We start from the raw sequence: 19,978 nt of genomic DNA, 5'->3' as shown, positions 1-19,978 counted from the left end.
TCATATGATTGCCATTCATATGAAAATGGCCCAGAATAAAATGGGCTCTATCGCTGGTCGTTGACCCATAGATTGGAAATGACAGAGGTGCACCTTTCTCAGCCCACAAATGGATAAAAATGAAAAGACCAGCACTTTATGTTGCACATTGTTTGGAGGAAGCACCAAGGTAGCTTGAACAGAGTGTTTACTCAATATAATGCCTATTTAGAGCGATCCCAGTAATACCAACACTAATCAAGCTCAGCACCTCCTAAAGAACACATCTCCCTGACTGGACCTGTGAAAGATAAAGACAGAATCAGCTAACAGTATACTTGGTACAATGAGGAGTGCAGAACATGCCAAGTGCAACATTCAGCACACTTAAAGAAAATGATAGAACAACAACAAAAAAAAATACAAAACAAACAAATGATGGAAGTGGCTTCCGAAACAGAACCCATTGATCACACGGTCAATGAATTAAGAAAATATTATACAGCCCTGTGCCATGCAGTCAGACAGACATAAATGTTAGCTGAAAATTAAACAACCTATAGGGGAAGCAAACTTCATAAACATTCCCATCTTCAATGTCAGGAGAAACGAACTATTCAGTGCAAAAGACAAAGCTCATTTTTTTTGCAATTACCTTCAGCCATTCAATGCCAACTGGATAATCCATCATGATCTCCTCCTAAGGCAGCCAGAACAACAGCTTTATGTTTTCAGACAATTTGACAGCACCCGAGCTGTGGGACTGAAGTTGTGTGATCCAGAATGCAGTGTGCACTTTGCCAAACTGTTCCAGTGCAACTCCAAACACAATGTTAAAATTGCCCAGCTATTCAAACCAGCTAATGACTGCCCCAGGCTGTAATCAAAGTGACGGAGGGTGTTAGCAACAAAGTTATCAAGTGGCACTTACCTAACTGTATATTGAATTAGTGGTGCTGGAGGAGCACAGCAGTTCAGGCAGCATCCAAGTAGCTTCGAAATCGACGTTTCGGACAAAAGCCCTTCATCTTTTGCCCGAAACGTCGATTTTGAAGCTACTTGGATGCTGCCTGAACTGCTGTGCTCCTCCAGCACCACTAATTCAGTATGTGGTTTCCAGCATCTGCAGTTATTGTTTTTACCTTACCTAACTGTAACTTGCTTACTGATGCATAGTTTGATAGACAGATCTTATGAAAGCCAAATGTGCATAAAACAAAGTCTGTCCTTTATCTACAAAGGTACAAATCAGGAGTGCGATGGTATCCTCGGCACATAATTTGTTGAATGCAGCTCCAACGACACTCAAAAAACTCAACAAGACACAGAGCAATACCACTAAAAAAAAATTAAGGACTGCAGATGCTGTAAATCCGTTTTTATTTGACGTTGTTGAAAAAGATCAGCATGTCGAGCAGCATCCGTGCAGAGAAATCAGAGTTAATGTTTCAGGTCTGGTGACCCTTCCTCAGAACTTTCTTCTAATTTCTCTTTACAGATGCTGCCAGACTTGCAGCAGCGTAAACAAACAATGAACAGAAACGATTTGTAGAGGTGTCTTTGATAAACACCAGCACCCAGAGGATCAAGGACAGCAAATATATAATACTGCCACTGCGTGTTCCCCTCCTCGTCTCAGGAAACTTCTTGATCTGTTCTACTTTGGTCAAAATTGTCTAACTGACTCCCTTTCAGCACTGCAGGTATAATACCAGATGTACTACAACAGTTCACCAAGATGATTACTCACTAACCAAGCTAAAAGACAATTGGATACAAGCAAGAAATTCTAACTTTAACAGTGCTTTTCATACTTTTATTATCTTGTCACATTTTAAAAAAACAAAAGGAATGTGGAAACACATCTATTTGACAATCATGATCCAAACAAAAATATGACAAATTTCCAAATATCTATTACAGATTTTTTTTTAAAATTACTGTTCCATATATAAGGCTTTATGTTCTATTAATGTGTAATAGAAAGGCAGAACAATCTTTGTAAAGTTTCACAGTGCACCGCAAGTTTGGTCCCTGAAGTTCATTTCTCTGGTAGTACAGAGTGTTCTGTAATGTATGATTCACAGCATTTTTTGAATCGATTCCATATCTATATCCCCAAGACTAAATCTGAAAAGACTGGATTTCAGTATGTTACCAAACTAATATGCAGGTCGAAGAAAATATCTTCAATGGTAATGAGAGAATAACGATCTGCATTAAAGGATAAAAATTTGGAGGCAGTTTTATCTCTATCCATCAGGTGCTACATCTTTACAAAAGCAAAACAAAAGGTGGGGGGGGGGGGGGGTGGGTGGGGGAGAAGATGTCTGAAATAAATGTCAGCTGATCAGGCTAGTGTGAGAGTGAGAGAGAGAGAGAGAGAGAGAGCGAGAGAGAGAGAGAGAGCGCGAGAGAGAGAGAGCGAGAGAGAGAGAGAGAGAGAGAGCGAGAGAGAGAGCGCTAATGTCGCAGCTTGATGAGATATAATGTTTTAAGAACGCAATCAGGAACTAAATAAAGAGAGAGAAATGGAAAGTCGTGGTAGAATGAAAGAGAGATTAAGTGTCAAAAATCAAGGTGAAGGTGCAAGGTGAAGGGACAGCGAAAGAAAAAGGAGAGAAATGTCATGAAGAGGTGTTCATGTCACTATTGGCCACCCAAAAGTGAGGGGAGAGACAATTAAAGGTAAAACCAAAGGGAAACAAGAATTGGATGCAGAGGTTGTTGTGATATGGCTCGCAGTAGGTGTGGCATATTGTGAAGGGACGTAATCAGGTTGTCATCAATGATAGACGCTCACAGTCCCCATCCTATTGAGCTGTCCTCTTGCAGTAAATCACATTGAGGAAAGTATGCTGCAATACATCAGAATGGCATAGCCTGAGCCCAGACAGGTAAAGTGTCTGCAATCGAACTGTACATATGTTGTTGCCTGGGGTGATAATGAAAGTTCCTCAAATTCTTCAGTATGTCATGACCTAAAGCTCACTCTTGCATTATGTTGGTTAGAGAAGGGGCTGGGAACCAAAAATGTAATTCCAAAAAGATTAAAGGCGGCATATCAGAGTGTTTATTCTGAATTATACCAATCTGAGGTTTGTGAAGAGGGATGGGTCAAGATGGAGTCCTTTTTCAAGGATCTGGAGCTTCCAGGTATGACCCCCCGAATAAGAGTCTTTTCTCAATGCCCCCTTATCAGAGCAAGAGGTACAGAAGGCTGTGAGGCAGCTTCAGAGTGGAAAGGTGTCCAGTCCTGATGGACTTCCCAGCAAATTTTAAGGAATTTAAAAATATTGGCAGACCTGATGCTCAACATGTTCAGTGACTCGTACAGGAATGATAGTCTCCCGCCATCCCTAAGAGAAGCCAATATCTAATATCTTTGACTTTAAAATCCTCTAAGACACTTGCGTTAAGGCAGGAAACTGTGTTCCCTTCTAATGTTAAAGAGGACCAGATGGGCTTCATAAAGGGTCGCAGATCCTCCAGTAATAACAGGAAGCTGCTTAATGTAATTCAAGTGTGTCAACAGCAGTCAGTACAGGGATTGGTGATTTCTCTAAATGCAGAGAAGAGATTTGATAGAGTTGGATGACCATAATGTTTTGATACTCTGGAGCAGTTTGGCTTGGGTGAAGCCTTTATAAGATGGGTAAAGGTTCGCTACAGTGACCCTCTTGCTGTGGTCATCACCAATGGAGTTCGATCCAGCAATTTTAGTATTTTAGGGGCAGCCATCAGGGCTGTCCCTCTCCCCATTGCTTTGGTGATTGAACCTTTGATGGAAGCAGGTCAAAATTACATAAGATTTTGTTGTACGCAGACGATGTCCTCATTTTTATTGTCAAATCCAGCAGTTTTGGTGCCTCACCTGATACAATGTAGCAGCTTGTTTGGCACCTTTTTGGGGTACAAGATAAATTTTGCAAAATTAGAGTCTATGCCTGTGGATGGTCTTACGAAGGTGTTAGGTCTTGAGGGTGAATCTCCATTCCCATTTAAGTGGTCACAGGGAGGTTTTATGGATTTGGGCAAATTCATCATTCCAGATCTTGATCAGTTGTTAAAGCTAATTTTGTTCAATTATTTGACAAAATCCAACAAGACCTTCAAAGATGGGAGGTGCTTCCCATCTCACGGTTAGGTTGGATAGCTCTTAAGATGAATATTCTCCCCAGTTTGTTGTACCCTATACGGATGCTCCCCATGATTTTCAATAAACAAACGTTCAGGAGACTGAACGGCTGATTTAGCTCTTTTATAATTTTATTTAACAGCCTGAAACTTTGACTCTCCTGCTCCCTGGATACTGCCTAACCTGCTGTGCTTTTCTAGTACCACATTAACAGCTGTATTGAAGAAACAGCAATTTACAGGGGAAAGGGGCAGCAAACACAGACCCCAAACCCCACCGTACAAATCAGTTCACAGGGAAATGAAGACAAACCTTGGATCCCTGTTTAGCTCTTTTGGTTGGCATCATAAGCAGCCCCTTATTAATTAGCTAAACTGCAACTGCATCACACAGATTGGAGGGAGTGGATCTCCTGGACATTACAAACTAAGCTCGCTTTTATCTTACATGAGTGATTGGGCTTGTGAGGGACCCTCTTTCAATGCAGTTAGATATCAAAACCTCTTAAGCAAGGTGCCCCCTTACTAGCCTGCTGTTTTTGGACAAAATTAGGACAGTTAAGGAATATTGCCATAACCCAATACTGTTAAAGCATGGAGGGCAATATTAGCAAAACATCTTCTCTAACACCTTTAATGGGCACGCTGGGTTTTCAACCGGGGATGATGGATTCAGGATTCAAACATTGGACAGCTAGGGGTGTGTCACACATGGGCGACTTATTTGAGGGAGACACAATGATGCCTTTTGATCAGTTAGCTCATATAACCACACTATCCAGCGGGGACCTCTTTCATTTTTTTTTCAAGTTAGAGATTTTATTTTTAAAATAAAAACTACACTTTTGACTGATCCCTAAAAATCCAACAGAGAGAGGAGGGCGTTCAGTGCTAAGAGTTCATTTTCTGTCAGCCCTCTATCATCAACTGGGGGAGGGGGAGGGTGGGGGGTGCTCCCTCAGAGGAGTTCAATCCACCTTCCACTGATCGCAAATTGTCCCTTTTGTTCATTTCCCAACCCTTTCCCTTAAAATCTATTACATCTCCAACTTCTGCCAGTTCATCAACCCGAAAATGCTAGCTCTGTTTTTCCCCTATCCACAAAACCTTCAATGCTGGCAGATTATTTTCAGTATTAGTAGTTAGTTATTTCTAATAAAATCAGGATGGACCTGGTGGCAGCAAACATGGCTCCACCAACCATTCACTATGCCCCTTTGAATAGTTACCTCAAATCAATCATTCTCAACTTTGGAAAAACCTGCTCTTCCCCACAAAAACATTGTTTGGAGTAGGAAGAATATTCCCCCTCAAAAGTGACTGGAATCATTGGCTAGACACAGCAAAGCTAAATTCCAGCATGGCCTTCAAGTGGAGGAAGAACAAAAACAAAGTGAAAAATTTCAAATGAGGCATTGCAAAAACACTATTTGAGGTATTATAACTCCTGCTGTGTACAGGAATCTCTACTGGTCAAACCAGTGTGTACATTTAAAAATAAAACTCACTGCCTATCATATTCTCACTTCAAGCCATGATTGTCCAATACCCTCAATGTCATAAATCATCCATCATAATCTTAAAACAGTTCCTACTATAAATAAATGCAAAGTATTACATACACTGGGAGACCTGAAATAAAAACATAAAATGCTGGAGAAACTCAGCAAGTCTGGCAGCAGTCGAGAGAGAGAGAGAGAAAAAATAACGAACAGGGAATCAGGAAAACAAGAAACAAATGTGAAGTCTGTCTTTAAAAAAAAGGTGCAAAATTTCAGAAGCTAATTTTAAAAAAAAGGAAAAAAACTACAGTGGATGCTATTGCAGTGAACAGTGTCATTCGTCAAATTCACATCTGATGTCAAGATCCAAGTTACAATAGATAGGGTAGTAACTGCCTGGTTAAAAAACATTACCAGCTTCATGCTTGTGACGACAATATATTGGCTATAACCTCAATTGGCTGTTGAAGGTAACAGCTGTTTACACCAAACTGCCTGCATTATTTTGGAAAATAAATGGTTTGTTCACTTATGCCTACTGTTTTGTGCCAATTTTAAATCACGCCTTGCGTTGTGACCTTAAAATTGTAGGGTTATTAATTGATGATATTAATGAAGTCCAAATACCCCATATGGCAAATCAAACAGATGTGAGCAAGAAGGAAAAAAAATGAGCTCCCTACATTCAAGAACTCAAACAAAACTGACCTTTGGCTTAGGGACAAGTTAAAAGAAGTGGATCTGGTTGAATAAAGAACAACGTTGTGTCTAATTCTTAACAAAGCCACTCATGTGAAGTGTACAAAGTTAAAAATCACACAACACCAGGTTATAGTCCAACTATAAACACCAGGTTGTAGTCCAATAGGTTATAGTTGGACTATAACCTGGTGTTGTGTGATTTTTAAACTTTGTACACCCCAGTCCAACACCAGCATCTCCAAATCATGTGAAGTGTATCACACTGAAAAGATACACATTTAACGGTCTTTATAAAAGAGAGAGAAGCATACAGTACAAAAGCCAAGGAGTTTTTGCAGAACCCACAGAATAGCTTACCTGTAACTATGGCTTCTTACTGTGCATACAAGGGGATGATGCAAACATTTCTACAGATTTCAGAAGAGGCTTACTAGAACACCTCCAGAAGTGAAGGATGACAGAGAAGCAGGGTTTGTTCTCCGTCAAGCCAGGATGCTCAAGGGCATTTGATGGAGATGTATAAAATTATGGAAGGTTAGATTGAATAAATAGAAACTGTTTCTGATGGCTGAAGAAACGTAAAATCAGATGGCACAGATTTAACAACGGCAAAAACAAGTGCCATGAAAAGAAACATTTCCATAAAACTAGAACTCTGTGGGAAGCTAGGGAAGTGATTGCTGGGCCTCTTGCTCAGATATTTGTACCATTGATAATCATAGGTGAGGTGCTAGAAGACTTGAGGTTGGCAAACGTGGTGCCACTGTTTATGAAAAGTGGAAAGGACAAGCCAGGGGACTGTAGACCATAACTCTTGATTCCCATAGTAAAACAAGAATCTTTCAGCTTTAAATATACCCAAGGAGTCTATTTTCACAGCTCTCTGTGGCAAGGGGTTGCAAACAGACAAGTCTCAGATAGAAGAAATTCCTCATTTCAGTCTCAAATTGAGCCCTTTGTTTTGAGATTATGCCCTCGTTCCTGGACTCTCCCATGAGGTGCAGGAAGCATCGTCTCAGCAATGACCCTATCAAGTCCTTTAAGAATCCTATGTGTTTCAACATGATCACATCTCAATCTTCTAAATTTCAATCAGTAGAGTCTCAACCTGTTTAGTCTTTGCGCGCACAGTCCCTCCATACTGGGGGATCATCCGAGTGCACATTTTCTGAACTACTCCCAATGAAATTATATGTTTTCTTAAGCATACCAAAACTGCTAACAGTACTCCAGATGCGGCTTCACCAACACCTTATACAGTTGCTGTATGACCTCCCTGTTCCAACTTCTTTGTTGTGGAAACAAATTTAAATTAGGTGCTCAAAAGGTAATTGGATAACTGTTGGGGAAGAAACAAAAAAAAGAAAAGGAAAGGAATGGAACTAGTTGGGAGAGGTGGGGGTGGTGGAAAGGGGAGGAGGAGAACAAGTGTGGACTGGTGATAACGTTATTTGCACTGAATAGAATTGACAGATTTTATTGATTAAAAAAATGCCTCTTCTGTGCCACAGTTTTATATTCCGTAAGGCTGGAAATGCATCCTGAAAGCACTTTATACAAGCTGCTAAGGAAGAAGAGAAGGAAGGTTTGGGGCCTGAAAACAGAAGCAACAGAGTCTATGGCCTCTGTTTCTGGTCCTGCTTTGATAAAAACTTATGCTCACTCAAGGGCAGAGAATAGGGTGGGTGCAATGTCTGCAAATTAGAGCAGTGACTTCGATTTCAAATCTGGAAGAGAGGTAAAACTAAATCTAGTGCAGAAGTTAAAATGATACAATTTCATTTACATGTGAAACTTTAAACTCTGTGGAATCCAGAATAAATCAGAAGTTGACAACAAGTTAAAACAAAACACATTAGACATGGGTTTCTTTAATCTTCATGTAGATTGGGAGAATAAAATTTGCAGATTAAGCCATGACATGGAATTCATGGGCTGTATACAGGGGCAGTTGTCTAGAACAACGTTCAACTCCAGATCAAACTGGCTTCACAGAATCCCTACAGTGAGGAATAGGCCATTCGACCCATCAAGGCCACAATGGCTCTCTGAAGAGCATCCCACCCAGACATGTCCCACCCCCCATCACTGTAAGCCTGCATTTCCCAAGGCCAATCCACCTAAACTGCAACATCTTTGGAATGTGGGAGAAACCAGAGCACCTGGGAGGAAACCCAGGGACACAGGAAGAATGGGCAAACTCCACACAGTCGCACAAGGGCAGAATCAAACCAGTGTCCGTGGCACTGTGAGTCAGCAGTGTCAACCACTGAGCCAACAAGGCACCCCAAATTCCCATCTAGTCATGTGTAATGCGGCAGCTCTAATAAACTCTCAGGATAAAAAAAATCTCCTGGGAAACAATGCCCATAACATGGTAGAATTTAGCTGTCAACTTAAGAGTGAGGAACTTGGGTTGGAAGTGACTGTGCCAAATGGAACTATAAAAGGAAAGAGGGCAGAGCTGGCTGGTATGGATTGTAAGCAATTTAGCAGCAAAGATGGTTGAGGAACAATGGCAAACATTTAAACGAAGTGTTCATGGCTCACAGTAAAGATATACTCGAGTGAGGAAGAATTCTTGAAAGGGGAGAAGCTTACAATGAGCAACTGAAATTAAAGGTAGCATCAGATTGAAAGAAAAACTATACAATATGGCACAGATTAATGAAAAGCCAGAAGGTTGGGAAAGTTTTTAAATTAAAGGAATAAGAAAAAGGGAGAATATAAACTGAGGGTAAACCCACAAGTAGTAAGAAGATGGACAACAAGAGCTTCCTTAACTAAACTGGTGACAGATACCGACAAGTTAAATGAGTGGACAAAAACCTAACAATTAACAATGTTGAAAAATGTGAGATTGTGCACTTTGGCAGGAAGAATAGAGAAGCTGATTTAAAATGGGGGGGAAAAAAAGACTGCAGAAAGCGGAGGGATTGGGGGGGGGGGGGAAAAAAGAGGGGGGTTCTGGTGCACAAATCACAAAAATAGCTAGCATTCAAGATTGGTATTGGGAAGGCAGATGGAACACTGGAGGTGTACTTCAACAAGAATAGAGTCTAAACATAGGGAAGGCTTGCTAAAACTATACAAGACACTATTTAGGCCATACCTAGAAAACCGTGAATAGGTTTGGTCCTCTCATCCAAGGAAAAATATCCTGCCATTGGAGGCAGTAGAAAGATTTTATGAGGAGAGGCCGAGTGAGGTTTGCACTCGCTGCAAGTTTAGAAGAATGAGTGCGAACCTTACTGAAGCATAAAAAAAAATTCCAAACGAGACTTGATAGATGCTGAGAGATATTTTCCCTTGCGTTCTGATCTTGGACTTTCTTACATCATTTCAGACGGATCTCCCAATTCAGACAAATGAAAAGATATTTCTTCTGAGAATGCAATGAATCTGTGAATATTTTACTGCAAGTGGGGTATAGGCGGATTGTTAAATAGGTACAAGGTTGAGATAGACAGATTTTGAATCCATAAGAGAAGAGAATCGAGGGATTAAGACAGTAAATTGGAGTTGAGGATTACCGCATCAGCAAGGATTTAACTGAAATGGAAAAGTTGAACCACTCCTGTTCCTCAGTCTTATGTCTAACTTCTGATATTCTGGAAAATAAGCTTCAGGACTCCTCACAAAATACATTCAAATTTGTACCTTCAACCCATTTCAGGTTTTTGTGTCCTCTCAATTTAATAGAGAATGGCAGATTCAGATAACATTTCAAAAGGATCAAAACCCACATGGCCAATCGTTTTCACATTATAGGCCAACTATCACGGCCAGTTGAATTGTCAGTACACTTGAAACATTTGCCAGTTTTTTGACTTTGCAGGTATGGGCTTACAATATCTCATTTGTCACAACTTTAATACCTTGAGCCTGCAGAGTGTGAATTAACAGTTTGCAAAATGATATTGCACTCCAAAACTAAAATGGCACTCTTTTCTATCAATAGCTACATATTCACAGAACTACACGCCAGTGACACTGACTCACTACCACTCACAAGATCTCTTCAAATTGAGTCATTCAGATCCCTTTTGAACACCTCTTGTGTGCTGAAACATGGTTTGAAAATCTTGGGAAGAATTATACCAAAAATGCCCTTCGAAATAAACAGGACAGATTTTAAGAAACTAGTCTACTGAAAACATTTCCTACTGTAACACCTTCATTAGCAATTATACAACGCAACCCTTTCAGAGATGATAAAATACTTACAGATGAGGACAGAAACTTAAATCAATCTTAATTTTTTTAAGCTAGAAGAATTTGCACTATCCACTGCCCAAAATCTGCATCGTGTTGACCACGCTCATGAAAAGTCTAAGTAGTCTTTTATTGTTTTAAAGACATGTCATTTGGAAAGAACTAGTTCTTTATCTAAAAGAAAAGGTACAGAGTAATTTTGTTTTATTGATGTTTTAGACAGAGGTAAAATCACTCTGGACATTTGCTTTGGTTAAAACTGAAACACTGCTGCATGCTCCTGTTCCTATTTGTTCCACTGGAGTCAATGCATTCCCATCAATCACCATTTCCTGTGACAGAGAAAAAAAGTTAAGTCAGAGCTTCCTCCAAAAAAATCAATTACAGAAGCTAACACCAACTATTGTTTGCAGGATCCACAAGAAACTCTTTTCCTTTGCCATTTTTGTAAACAGCATGCCATCAGAACTAATTGCCCAGGCTGAAATTAAACTTTCAGAAAGCTCCCGAAGGGCTCACGTTCAAGACACGTTTCTCAGTCCCAACCCTCAGACTCAGCACCGCCTTCTTGACCTGCAATCTTCTTCCCGACCTCTCCGCCCCCACCCCCTCTCCGGCCTATCACCCTCACCTTAACCTCCTTCCACCTATCGTATTCCCAGTGCTCCTCCCCCAAGTCCCTCCTCCCTACCTTTTATCTTAGCCTGCTTGGCACACCCTCCTCATTCCTGAAGAAGGGCTTATGCCCAAAATGTCAATTCTCCTGTTCCTTTGATGCTGCCTGACCTGCTGCGCTTTTCCAGCAACACATTTTTAAGCTATTATCTTTTTCATTCCCAAGATGTACTACTTCCACATCAACCATTTCTAAACTAATCAGATTTCTAACCTCCATTTCTCCAACTTGTCCAAAACTCTGACTTGGAAAACCTCCTACATTCAGATCTGGCAGCAATTAACACCAAAGATATTAATTGATTGAAATTAAAATGTTACAATAAAGCTTTAAAATTCAACATTTCCAACCTGCTGTGCTGGGCAGTGAAGTGGAGAGAATGGGCCACAGCTCTCCAGAATATTTAATGATTCCTTCTATCTGAATAAAAGTTTCATAATTACAGCCAATCTTAACATTCTTGGGCAAAGATATAGCCAAGTGTTCTTGTCACTAGACAGGTGCTGGAGAAAAGTGGAATCTGCCAAGCAGCCAAATTCAAAACAGAAGGTCCATTTGATGCATTTGACAGCATGTCAAAAGAAGGTCAATACCATCAACAGCAACAATAATAAAAAAAAGTTGATATGGTGGTATCAACAGGTGGACAGTTCACACAGAGTATGCAGCAAGAAATCCACACTCCTATACCATTTGAAAGAATACACCACTGAAGTCTTAGCTCATTTCACCAGGTGGTCTCAGACATTTGGAGCATCTAAGAAGACCTAACACATGCTGGCCATAACTGCCAAGTACTTCTGGTGACTGAAATTCATTGCACCCTTAAAATGTTTAGAATCTGCATCATTCAAGGATGTTATTGGAGACAGAGGGGGTTCTTGCTGTTCACTGCAACAGGCATATAACTAGTTGTTTGCAGGGCTGTGGGTTGAGAGAGAATCGCTGGAGTGCGTTAATATTTAAGTCACCTCACTAACTGGTTTCCCACAGGAGCTGTAATTCAGAAACCCAGGTAGCATTCTGTGAACGTAGGTTTCGAATGCCACTAATGGCAGATGGTGGAATTTGAATTCAATAGCAGTCTGAAGTTTGAAGATCATGAGAACCATGAAAGCATTGTCAATGCTCGTTAAAATTTGATTCACTGATGTCCTTTTGTGAAGCAAAACTATGCTTACCTGGTTCCTACCTGTGGTGCCAGGCCCACAAATGAGGTGGACTCTTGACTACCCTTCGAAATGCCCTAGAAACCACCAGAAATAGTCTGAAGAAAAATGAAACCAGAAAGGACCACCTGACATTGATCTAGTCTTCTTTATTAACATCTGAGGGCTCGTACCAAACTTGAGACAACTCAAACGAATCAAAGCCTGACAATCAGTCATTCTCAGGGAGAAAGTGAGAACTGGAGATCAGAGTCAAAAAAAACTGTGGTGCTGGAAAAGCACATCAAGTCATGAAGCAGAGGAACAGGAGAAATCGCCGAAGATTAGTTTTTCCTGATGAAGAGCTCACGCTCGAAACGTCAACTCTCCTGTTCCTCGGATGCTGCCTGACTGGCTGAGCTTTTCCAGCACCACACTTTGACACTGAAAAGTTACTTTCACGCAATCATTCTTTAGAAACACAAACATTCTGCACAACACCAGTGGGTGTGCACTGTACCACCAGTGGTACAGTACTGGCAGCCTTCAATATGGATTCCAGTCCCCATGAGGTCTCCTCACATCCTTAAAGGAAACCTAATTACTACATATTGTCCCCTTTTGGCTGGTGAATAATTATTCCCTATTGAACACCATTTGGTGGAAACAGCGAGGGTGGAAAAGGTGTAGATTGTTCTCTGGGTGGGGACCTTCATTGTCCAGCCCTGAGCAGGTCAAGACTGAAAGGCCATAGGTGCTAGATTGTGGAGTGGCATGGTGTCTCAGTGACTAGCACTGCTACCTCATAGCACCGAGTCCCAAGTTCAATTCCAGCCTCGGGCAACTGTGTGGAGTTTGCATGTTCTCTGGGGGTTTCCTCCCACAGTCCAAAAGTTGCAAGTTAGGTGGACTGACCATGCCAAATTGCCCATAGTGTAAAGGAATGTGCAGGACAAGGGTCTGTCCATGGGAAATAGAGTAAGGAGGGGAGTGCTGGGTGGGCTGCCTTTTGGAGAGTTGGTGTGGATGCAATGCGCTAATTGCCTGCTTCTCCAGTAAAGGGATTCCATGATTCTGATGCAGCAGGTGCTGAGAACACCAACAAAAGGAAAACATATTTGATCTCAACCTCACCAATCTGCCTGCTGCAGATATCTCCATAAAAGTATGAGTGACCACTTCACAGTCCTTGTGAAAATCAAGTCCAGTCTTCACCTTCAGAATAGCCTCCATGTTGTGTGATACACTATCCACCTCGCTAAATGGGACAGACCTCAATCAGATCTTACAACTCAGGTCTGAACAGCTACACTTACAGCAGCAGAGCTGTATTCAACCATAACCTGCAAACTCAACACCCAGCATATCCCCCACTCTATCACAACCAACCAAGCCAGGGAAACAACACTGGGTCATCCTGCACTCCTCTTTGACAAGCAAAGAGCATCACCAGCATCCTTAAAAATGAAATGTCAACAGGAACCAACAGGACAACTTGTAGGTTAAACAGCAGAAGCAGCAAGTGAATGCCAATGCTAAGCGATTCCACATACCATAGATCAGATTGGTACTCTGCAGTCCTGAGCTAGATATTGCAAAGGTTGGGAGCTCTGAAAACATTCCAGCAATAGTACTGAATACTTGTGCTGCAGAATCTGCCGAGCTCTTCCAGTAACCTTCAGCAGTGGCACAATGGAAAACCTGCCCAAGTATGTCATTTACACACACAAAAAAAAAGCAGGACAAATCCAGCTAGCCAATTAGCACCTTATTATTCTTTTAACCATTAAAGTGATAGGATGCGTCAGTGTTACCCAGCAGCATGTGCTTAGCAATAACCTGCTCACTGACACTTCATCTGGGTTCCAACAGGGTCACTCAGTTTCTGAACTCATGACTGCTCTGTCTGAAGCATGGACAAAATCTGTTAAATTTGAGAAGGAGAGAGTGATTGCCCTTGATACCAAAGTCACATTTGATCAGGATTGGCATCAAGGAGCCCTGGCTAAATTAGAATTGATGAGAGTCAGGGGAAATTTTGCTGGCTGGAGTCACGCTCAGCACAAAAGAAGATGGATGTGGCTGGAGGTCAGTCATCTCAACTTAAAGACACCTTTGCAAAAGCTCCTCACAGTAGTGTGCTAGACCCAAACATCTTCAGCTGCTTCAATGACTTTCTGTCCCTCATAAAATGGTTAAGAGAGAGGATATTCACAAAATGATTGTGCAATATCCAGCACAGTTTGCAACTCCTCAGATAGTGAAGCTGTCCATGGCAAAATGCAGCAAGACTTGGACAATATTCATATTTGGGCAGATGTGATGCAAGTATCACTTGCCATTTAAGCAATGACCATCTCTGATAAGAGATAGACATTCCAACCATCATTCCATTGGCCTTCCATTGAGTGTCATAAGCAAATCCCCACTATCAATATCCTGAAAGTTGTGATTGATTAGAAACTGAACTGTACTGACCATTCCAATATTGTGGCTACAAGAGCAGGTCAGAGATTAGACATCCTTATTAGCAGCAAACCTCTTGAGTCCTCAAATCCTGTCCACCGTCTGTGAAGCACAACTTCGGACTATGGTAGGATACTTCCCAGTCACCTGAATGACCTCAAGCACTGAGCAAGTGAAGGCTGGGTATGGCTGAAATTAGAGTGGCTGAGAGGAGTGTTGTAATGGAATACATTTGGCATAAGGAAATTAAGTGGCGATACCCCACTGGAAATGAATCAGCAAGTATATACCCACCTTCCTAGCCTGGTTATTTCATGTTAGTAAAGTTATTTCCCATTCTACATCTAAGAATGGGTACAATTCTCCTGCTGCTCACTTCCTCAGCTTTCTTCAAATGACATTTTCTTGGCAAAAGCTGTAACTTTCTTCCCATTATAAATCAGGTCCTGCCTATTGCCAACAGCAACTTCACAGATTTATCATTGAATCTGGATGCTGCCATTGCCTGTTCTCAATGCATCTGTTCCAAACACCTACCAGCTCTTCAAAGTTCATTTTTATCCTGATTCTTTACTTCAAATAAAAAAAAGAGATGTCATGCAGGAGTTCATCTCAGCCATTGCACAACTTGGGGACACAAACCCAGAAGTCAACTTCAAGCTGATGAATTGACTTGACTCAGTTTGTGCACGCAATTACATCCCACACTTAAGTCATGCTCAAAATAATGTTAGCGTTTTTGACTTTCAAGAATCTTGAGTAATTATCCACAAACCCCTCAATGGTTTCAACTCCCACACCTCCATGATGTTCTGAATCCTTCCAAAAAAAATCCATCCTTACACTTCACCTTCTGTGCATTTTTCTCCTTCCATTACTGGCAGAGCCTTTAGCTGACTCATACTCACAGAAAGCATCTACATGAAGTATTTCCTATGAAGTGAGAGACTTATTTCACAGCTCATTAACTCAATTATTGCACCGTGGAGCAGTCTAGCTCTTCCCCAATCCCCATTGAAATGTTTTCACTTCAGTACTTGGAGCAAGTTATCATGTCCGCAGTTTTTAGAAGTACATCACAGCATGTGTATAAATACAATCACTAAAGGAGAAGCAAGGAATAGAGTCCACCGATACTCATTTTCCCTTTGACCATATACTGTATATTGAAGCTAGTTACAGTGTCTTACTGCCTTTCTGCCACAATAACCTGCCTCAGCACAGGCCAAGAGGGGCAGCATGGTGGCTCAAGGTTAGCACTGCTGCCTCACAGAGCCAGGGACTTGGGTGCGATTCCAACCTTGGGTGACTGTGTGGAGTTTGCACATTCTCCCCTTGTCTGCGTGGGTTGCCTCCATGTTCTCCTGTTTCCTGCCACAATCCAAAAATGTGTAGGTTAAGTGAATTGGACATGCTAAATTGCCCATAGTGTTCAGGGTTGTGTAGGTTAGGTGCATTAGTCAGGGGAAATATATTATAATAGGTTAGGGAAGTGGGTCTGGGTGGGATGCTCTTCAGAGGGTCAGTGTGGACATGTTGGGCTGAAGGGGCTGTTTCCACACTTCGGGATTCTATGATTCAAGATTAAACTTGGACTGGTATAAGTCAGTTTCACATTGGCTTGTACATGAGACACCTTGATATTCTATCTTGATTATATCTTGATATAAGATATTCTGAAATAAATTATAGTAAATGTTTAGAAAATAGCTTATTTTGTCAAATTCAACTGAGTAAATTGACAAAATAGTTCTAAGAACTGACTAGAAACAATTAAAATGCAACAGATATTTGAAAGTGTTTTACAGCACTGACATAATGTGCTAGCAAACTCACTGACTCATGTGTTTCATTCCCCTAGGCCTCATATCATTAAAGTGGTCTCTTCTACATTATGTAGATATTATCTAGTTTTTGAGTGTACTATATTAAAATTGCTGCTATATTGCAGGGGCTGCATATGACCCAAGCAACGATAATGACCACGATATCCAGGGCTCCTATATTGCTCTGCAAGTTATACAACCATAAATTACCCCAGACTGTCACCAAAGTTATAATTTTGTGAGAAAAAGAATCTTAACCGTTCAAAATGGATACAGCTACTCACTCTGTCCCATGTTGCAACGTTTTCATGCAGAGGGTGGTATGTGTATGGAATGAGCTGTCAGAGGATGTGGTGGAGGCTGGTACAATTGCAACATTCAAGAGGCATTTGGATGGGTATATGAATAGGAAGGGTTTGGAAGGATATGGGCCGGGCACTGGCAGGTGAGACTAGATTGGGTTGGGCTATCTGGTCGGCATGGACGGGTTGGACCCAAGGGTCTGTTTCCATGCTGTACATCTCTATGACTCTAATCTCCTGGTAGTCCTGAAAGTCTCTTTTCATACCCATCCAATTCCCTTTTGACAGCCACAGTTAAATGAGTGTTTATCACACTCCCAACAATGCATTTAAGAAACTAACCACTTACTGTACAAAACTGTCTTTACGACATGTTGCTTCTTATCCCACTCACCTTATTAAGTATCTGGCTCTGTTTCTTTCTTCCAATGAGAAGAGTTTCTCCTCATTTACCCTCATGATTTTTGATCACCTCTTCTCCAAGGACAACAGCCTCATTTCTCCAACCTATTCATGCAACTAAAGTCTCTCATTCCTGCGAGATTCTTATGATACTACTTCACAAAATTTCTTTGCATTCTTCATGAAATATTGTGCCCAGACTGGACGAGGTGTCAGATAATGTCAAACTAGTGGCTTATACCTTATATACAAGGTATGCAACTGAAGCTTGTATGGACTTTGTAAAATGCTACGTATATCAATTGTCTGCTCATAAATCTTATATTAAGACATTTGCACAGCATAATGAAACTTCGTACCAAAACCTCTACTGTACTTTCAAAGCCCAGCACATTACTGACTTTAAGAGCAAACACTTAAAAGAAAGCACTTGAATATTGTAAAGTCCAACCTCCCAAGATGGCCCCCAAAAGTTTATTGAATATGATGGAGCGCAGCACTATTGGCACATGAAGTTATTCCTTGGAAGAGAATCTACAGAAGAAAATATATCTTGCAAAGATACTCACCATTTAAAAAAAAAGTGTTATCCCACAAATACTATAAACAACAATAATGCTAACTTGAATGCTTTACAACATTGGTTTCTAAATTATCATCTTCACAGCATTCAAGTAGGTCTCCACAATCAGATTCACACACTTTTCTGCAAATTTTAAAATATTTCTATTGCCAAAATAAAATTTCTTCCCTGATAAATTCTCAGTTTTTTCTGAAGTTAGGAAGGGAAACCCACAGGAATACATTAATAGCCACAGCAAGTTTGAGAATCATCAATTTACGTCCAATTAATTAAAAGAACACAGCTGCCTGCAGTGACCTCCTGCTTGCATTGCAACATTTCAGCTGTGAAACGCAGAGCTCACTCTGCTCTACACTTTAGAGAATTAAGGACTGATATAATTCCATTTATTCAGTTGCTATGAGATAAGTTAATCATACATGATAGTCAGGTGGTTGTATGATGTAACAGCGTTGCCTCAAATAATACACCAAATTTCCATGATCAACCGTCTCTTCATTGCTATCAATTTTGTACCTATTCGCCGAGCTGGGAATTTGTGTTGCAGACGTTTCGTTCCCTGTCTGCAAAACGAAACATCTGCAACACAAATCCCCAGCTCGGCGAACCGAACCACAACAACGAGCACCCGAGCTACAAATCTTCTCCCAAACTTTGAATTTTGTACCTAATCAAGTTATCGGATTGAGAGTAGTTTACAGAAGAAAATGAAAATTAATGGGGGAAGGGAAGAGGACAAAGAGGACAGAAATTTAAATACAAATAATCGAATTGTTTTCACTAAAAGGGAAGTGTTGCAAAAAATGAAATACTTAAACATGGAAATGCAAATAAAGAGTGGAGATAGGAAGAGGGGAAAAAAAAACACTTTTAGGAGAGAAAAGAGGGAGGTTGGCAGTAATAAGTCTTAAGGAAGAAACAAGGATGAGTGGTGGAGAAGAAGGGGAGGTAGGGAGAAGAAGGGGAGGTAGGGAGAAGAAGGGGAGGTAGGGAGAAGAAGGGGAGGTAGGGAGAAGAAGGGGAGGTAGGGAGAAGAAGGGGAGGTAGGGAGAAGAAGGGGAGGAGATGCGCCCCGGGGTTGTCCGAGTGGGCACCTGTGGGGTGATCGGAACGGGGCTGTGAGCAAGGTCAGACTGACACCACCTACCGCTCTCACAACAAGCTGCTGGCGGTCGGTACACAACACCTCTCCCCCCCCCCCCTTCTCCAGCAGCCTGTGACAGGACACACCCAAACTCGGGGATGCAGGAAGAGACAGCGAAAACTGCTGGTGTAAACCCTGCCCGCTTGCTATCTGGCCAAAGACAAACCTGACTCCTGCATGGTGACAGTCTCCCATCTCCATCCCCATTCCCCATCCCTCACCATCCGAGGCTGGTGTCGAAGAGACTGTCCAGCTCCACCCTGCACTTAACCAACGCAAGCTGCATTCGCTGTGCTCCGGGAAAGGGGACGGAATGAGCCCTCTCTCTCTCTCTCTCTATCTATCTGCCTGCCCCTTACCTGAGCTCCTAGCGGTCTCTACAGCTCCTGGTCATATAACCGCAGCATCTGAGCGCGGACCAGACAATGCAACACGGGCAGAGCCACAGAAACGATGCTCTGTCTATTCACAAGTTGTCCCCCTTCATTCAAAAAGTATCCAGTCGCCGTTCAAGGGGAGGTGCTCCCCACGCCGGAACGTTGCTGATCCCATCAAACAGGCAACAACTCGCTCCTCGCTCTGCAGCGCCGTCTGCTGAACCTCCCCGTTTGGAAATAAAGGACTGCCTGCTAAATGTCATTCCACGATTGAATAAAATCCCCACCGTTTAATAAAGGAGGTGGCAGGGGGAATGATAGACCAACTAATCTGTAGTTGGGGAAAAATGCGAGAGTTCGTTATAAAATGTAATGGGAGAGCGCTTGAGGGGAAAAAAGTGACAGGATTGGATAGTCAGCGTGGATTTACAAAAAGGAAATCATACTTGAAACCTACTGGACTTTTCCAAAGGTATAATTTGACAAGGGGGATCCTGTCGATGTGGTTGACTTGGACTT

General features: G+C 41.6%; 1 protein-coding gene across 2 annotated transcripts in view; it reads right to left on the bottom strand.

Moving 5' to 3' along the window:
• Positions 1-19,666, bottom strand: part of LOC140480312 (secernin-1-like) — an 86,073-nt gene extending 66,407 nt beyond the window's left edge. The window contains exon 1 of one of the 2 annotated variants that reach the window (XM_072575032.1): positions 19,442-19,666. Coding sequence is in view for 1 of the 2 variants with exons in the window: in XM_072575031.1 (XP_072431132.1) it covers positions 19,249-19,289 (41 nt within the window). In the remaining variant the exon portion in view is untranslated. Of the gene's footprint in view, positions 1-19,248; positions 19,341-19,441 lie in introns of those variants that run through there. The other variant, XM_072575031.1, reaches the window with a different exon arrangement.
• Positions 19,667-19,978: the final 312 nt, after the last annotated feature.

This window comes from Chiloscyllium punctatum, chromosome 8, assembly GCF_047496795.1.
Source record: "Chiloscyllium punctatum isolate Juve2018m chromosome 8, sChiPun1.3, whole genome shotgun sequence".
Taxonomy (NCBI): domain Eukaryota; kingdom Metazoa; phylum Chordata; class Chondrichthyes; order Orectolobiformes; family Hemiscylliidae; genus Chiloscyllium; species Chiloscyllium punctatum.
The sequence above is the reverse complement of the archived record's forward strand: the minus strand, read 5'-3'. Positions and strand labels throughout refer to the sequence as shown.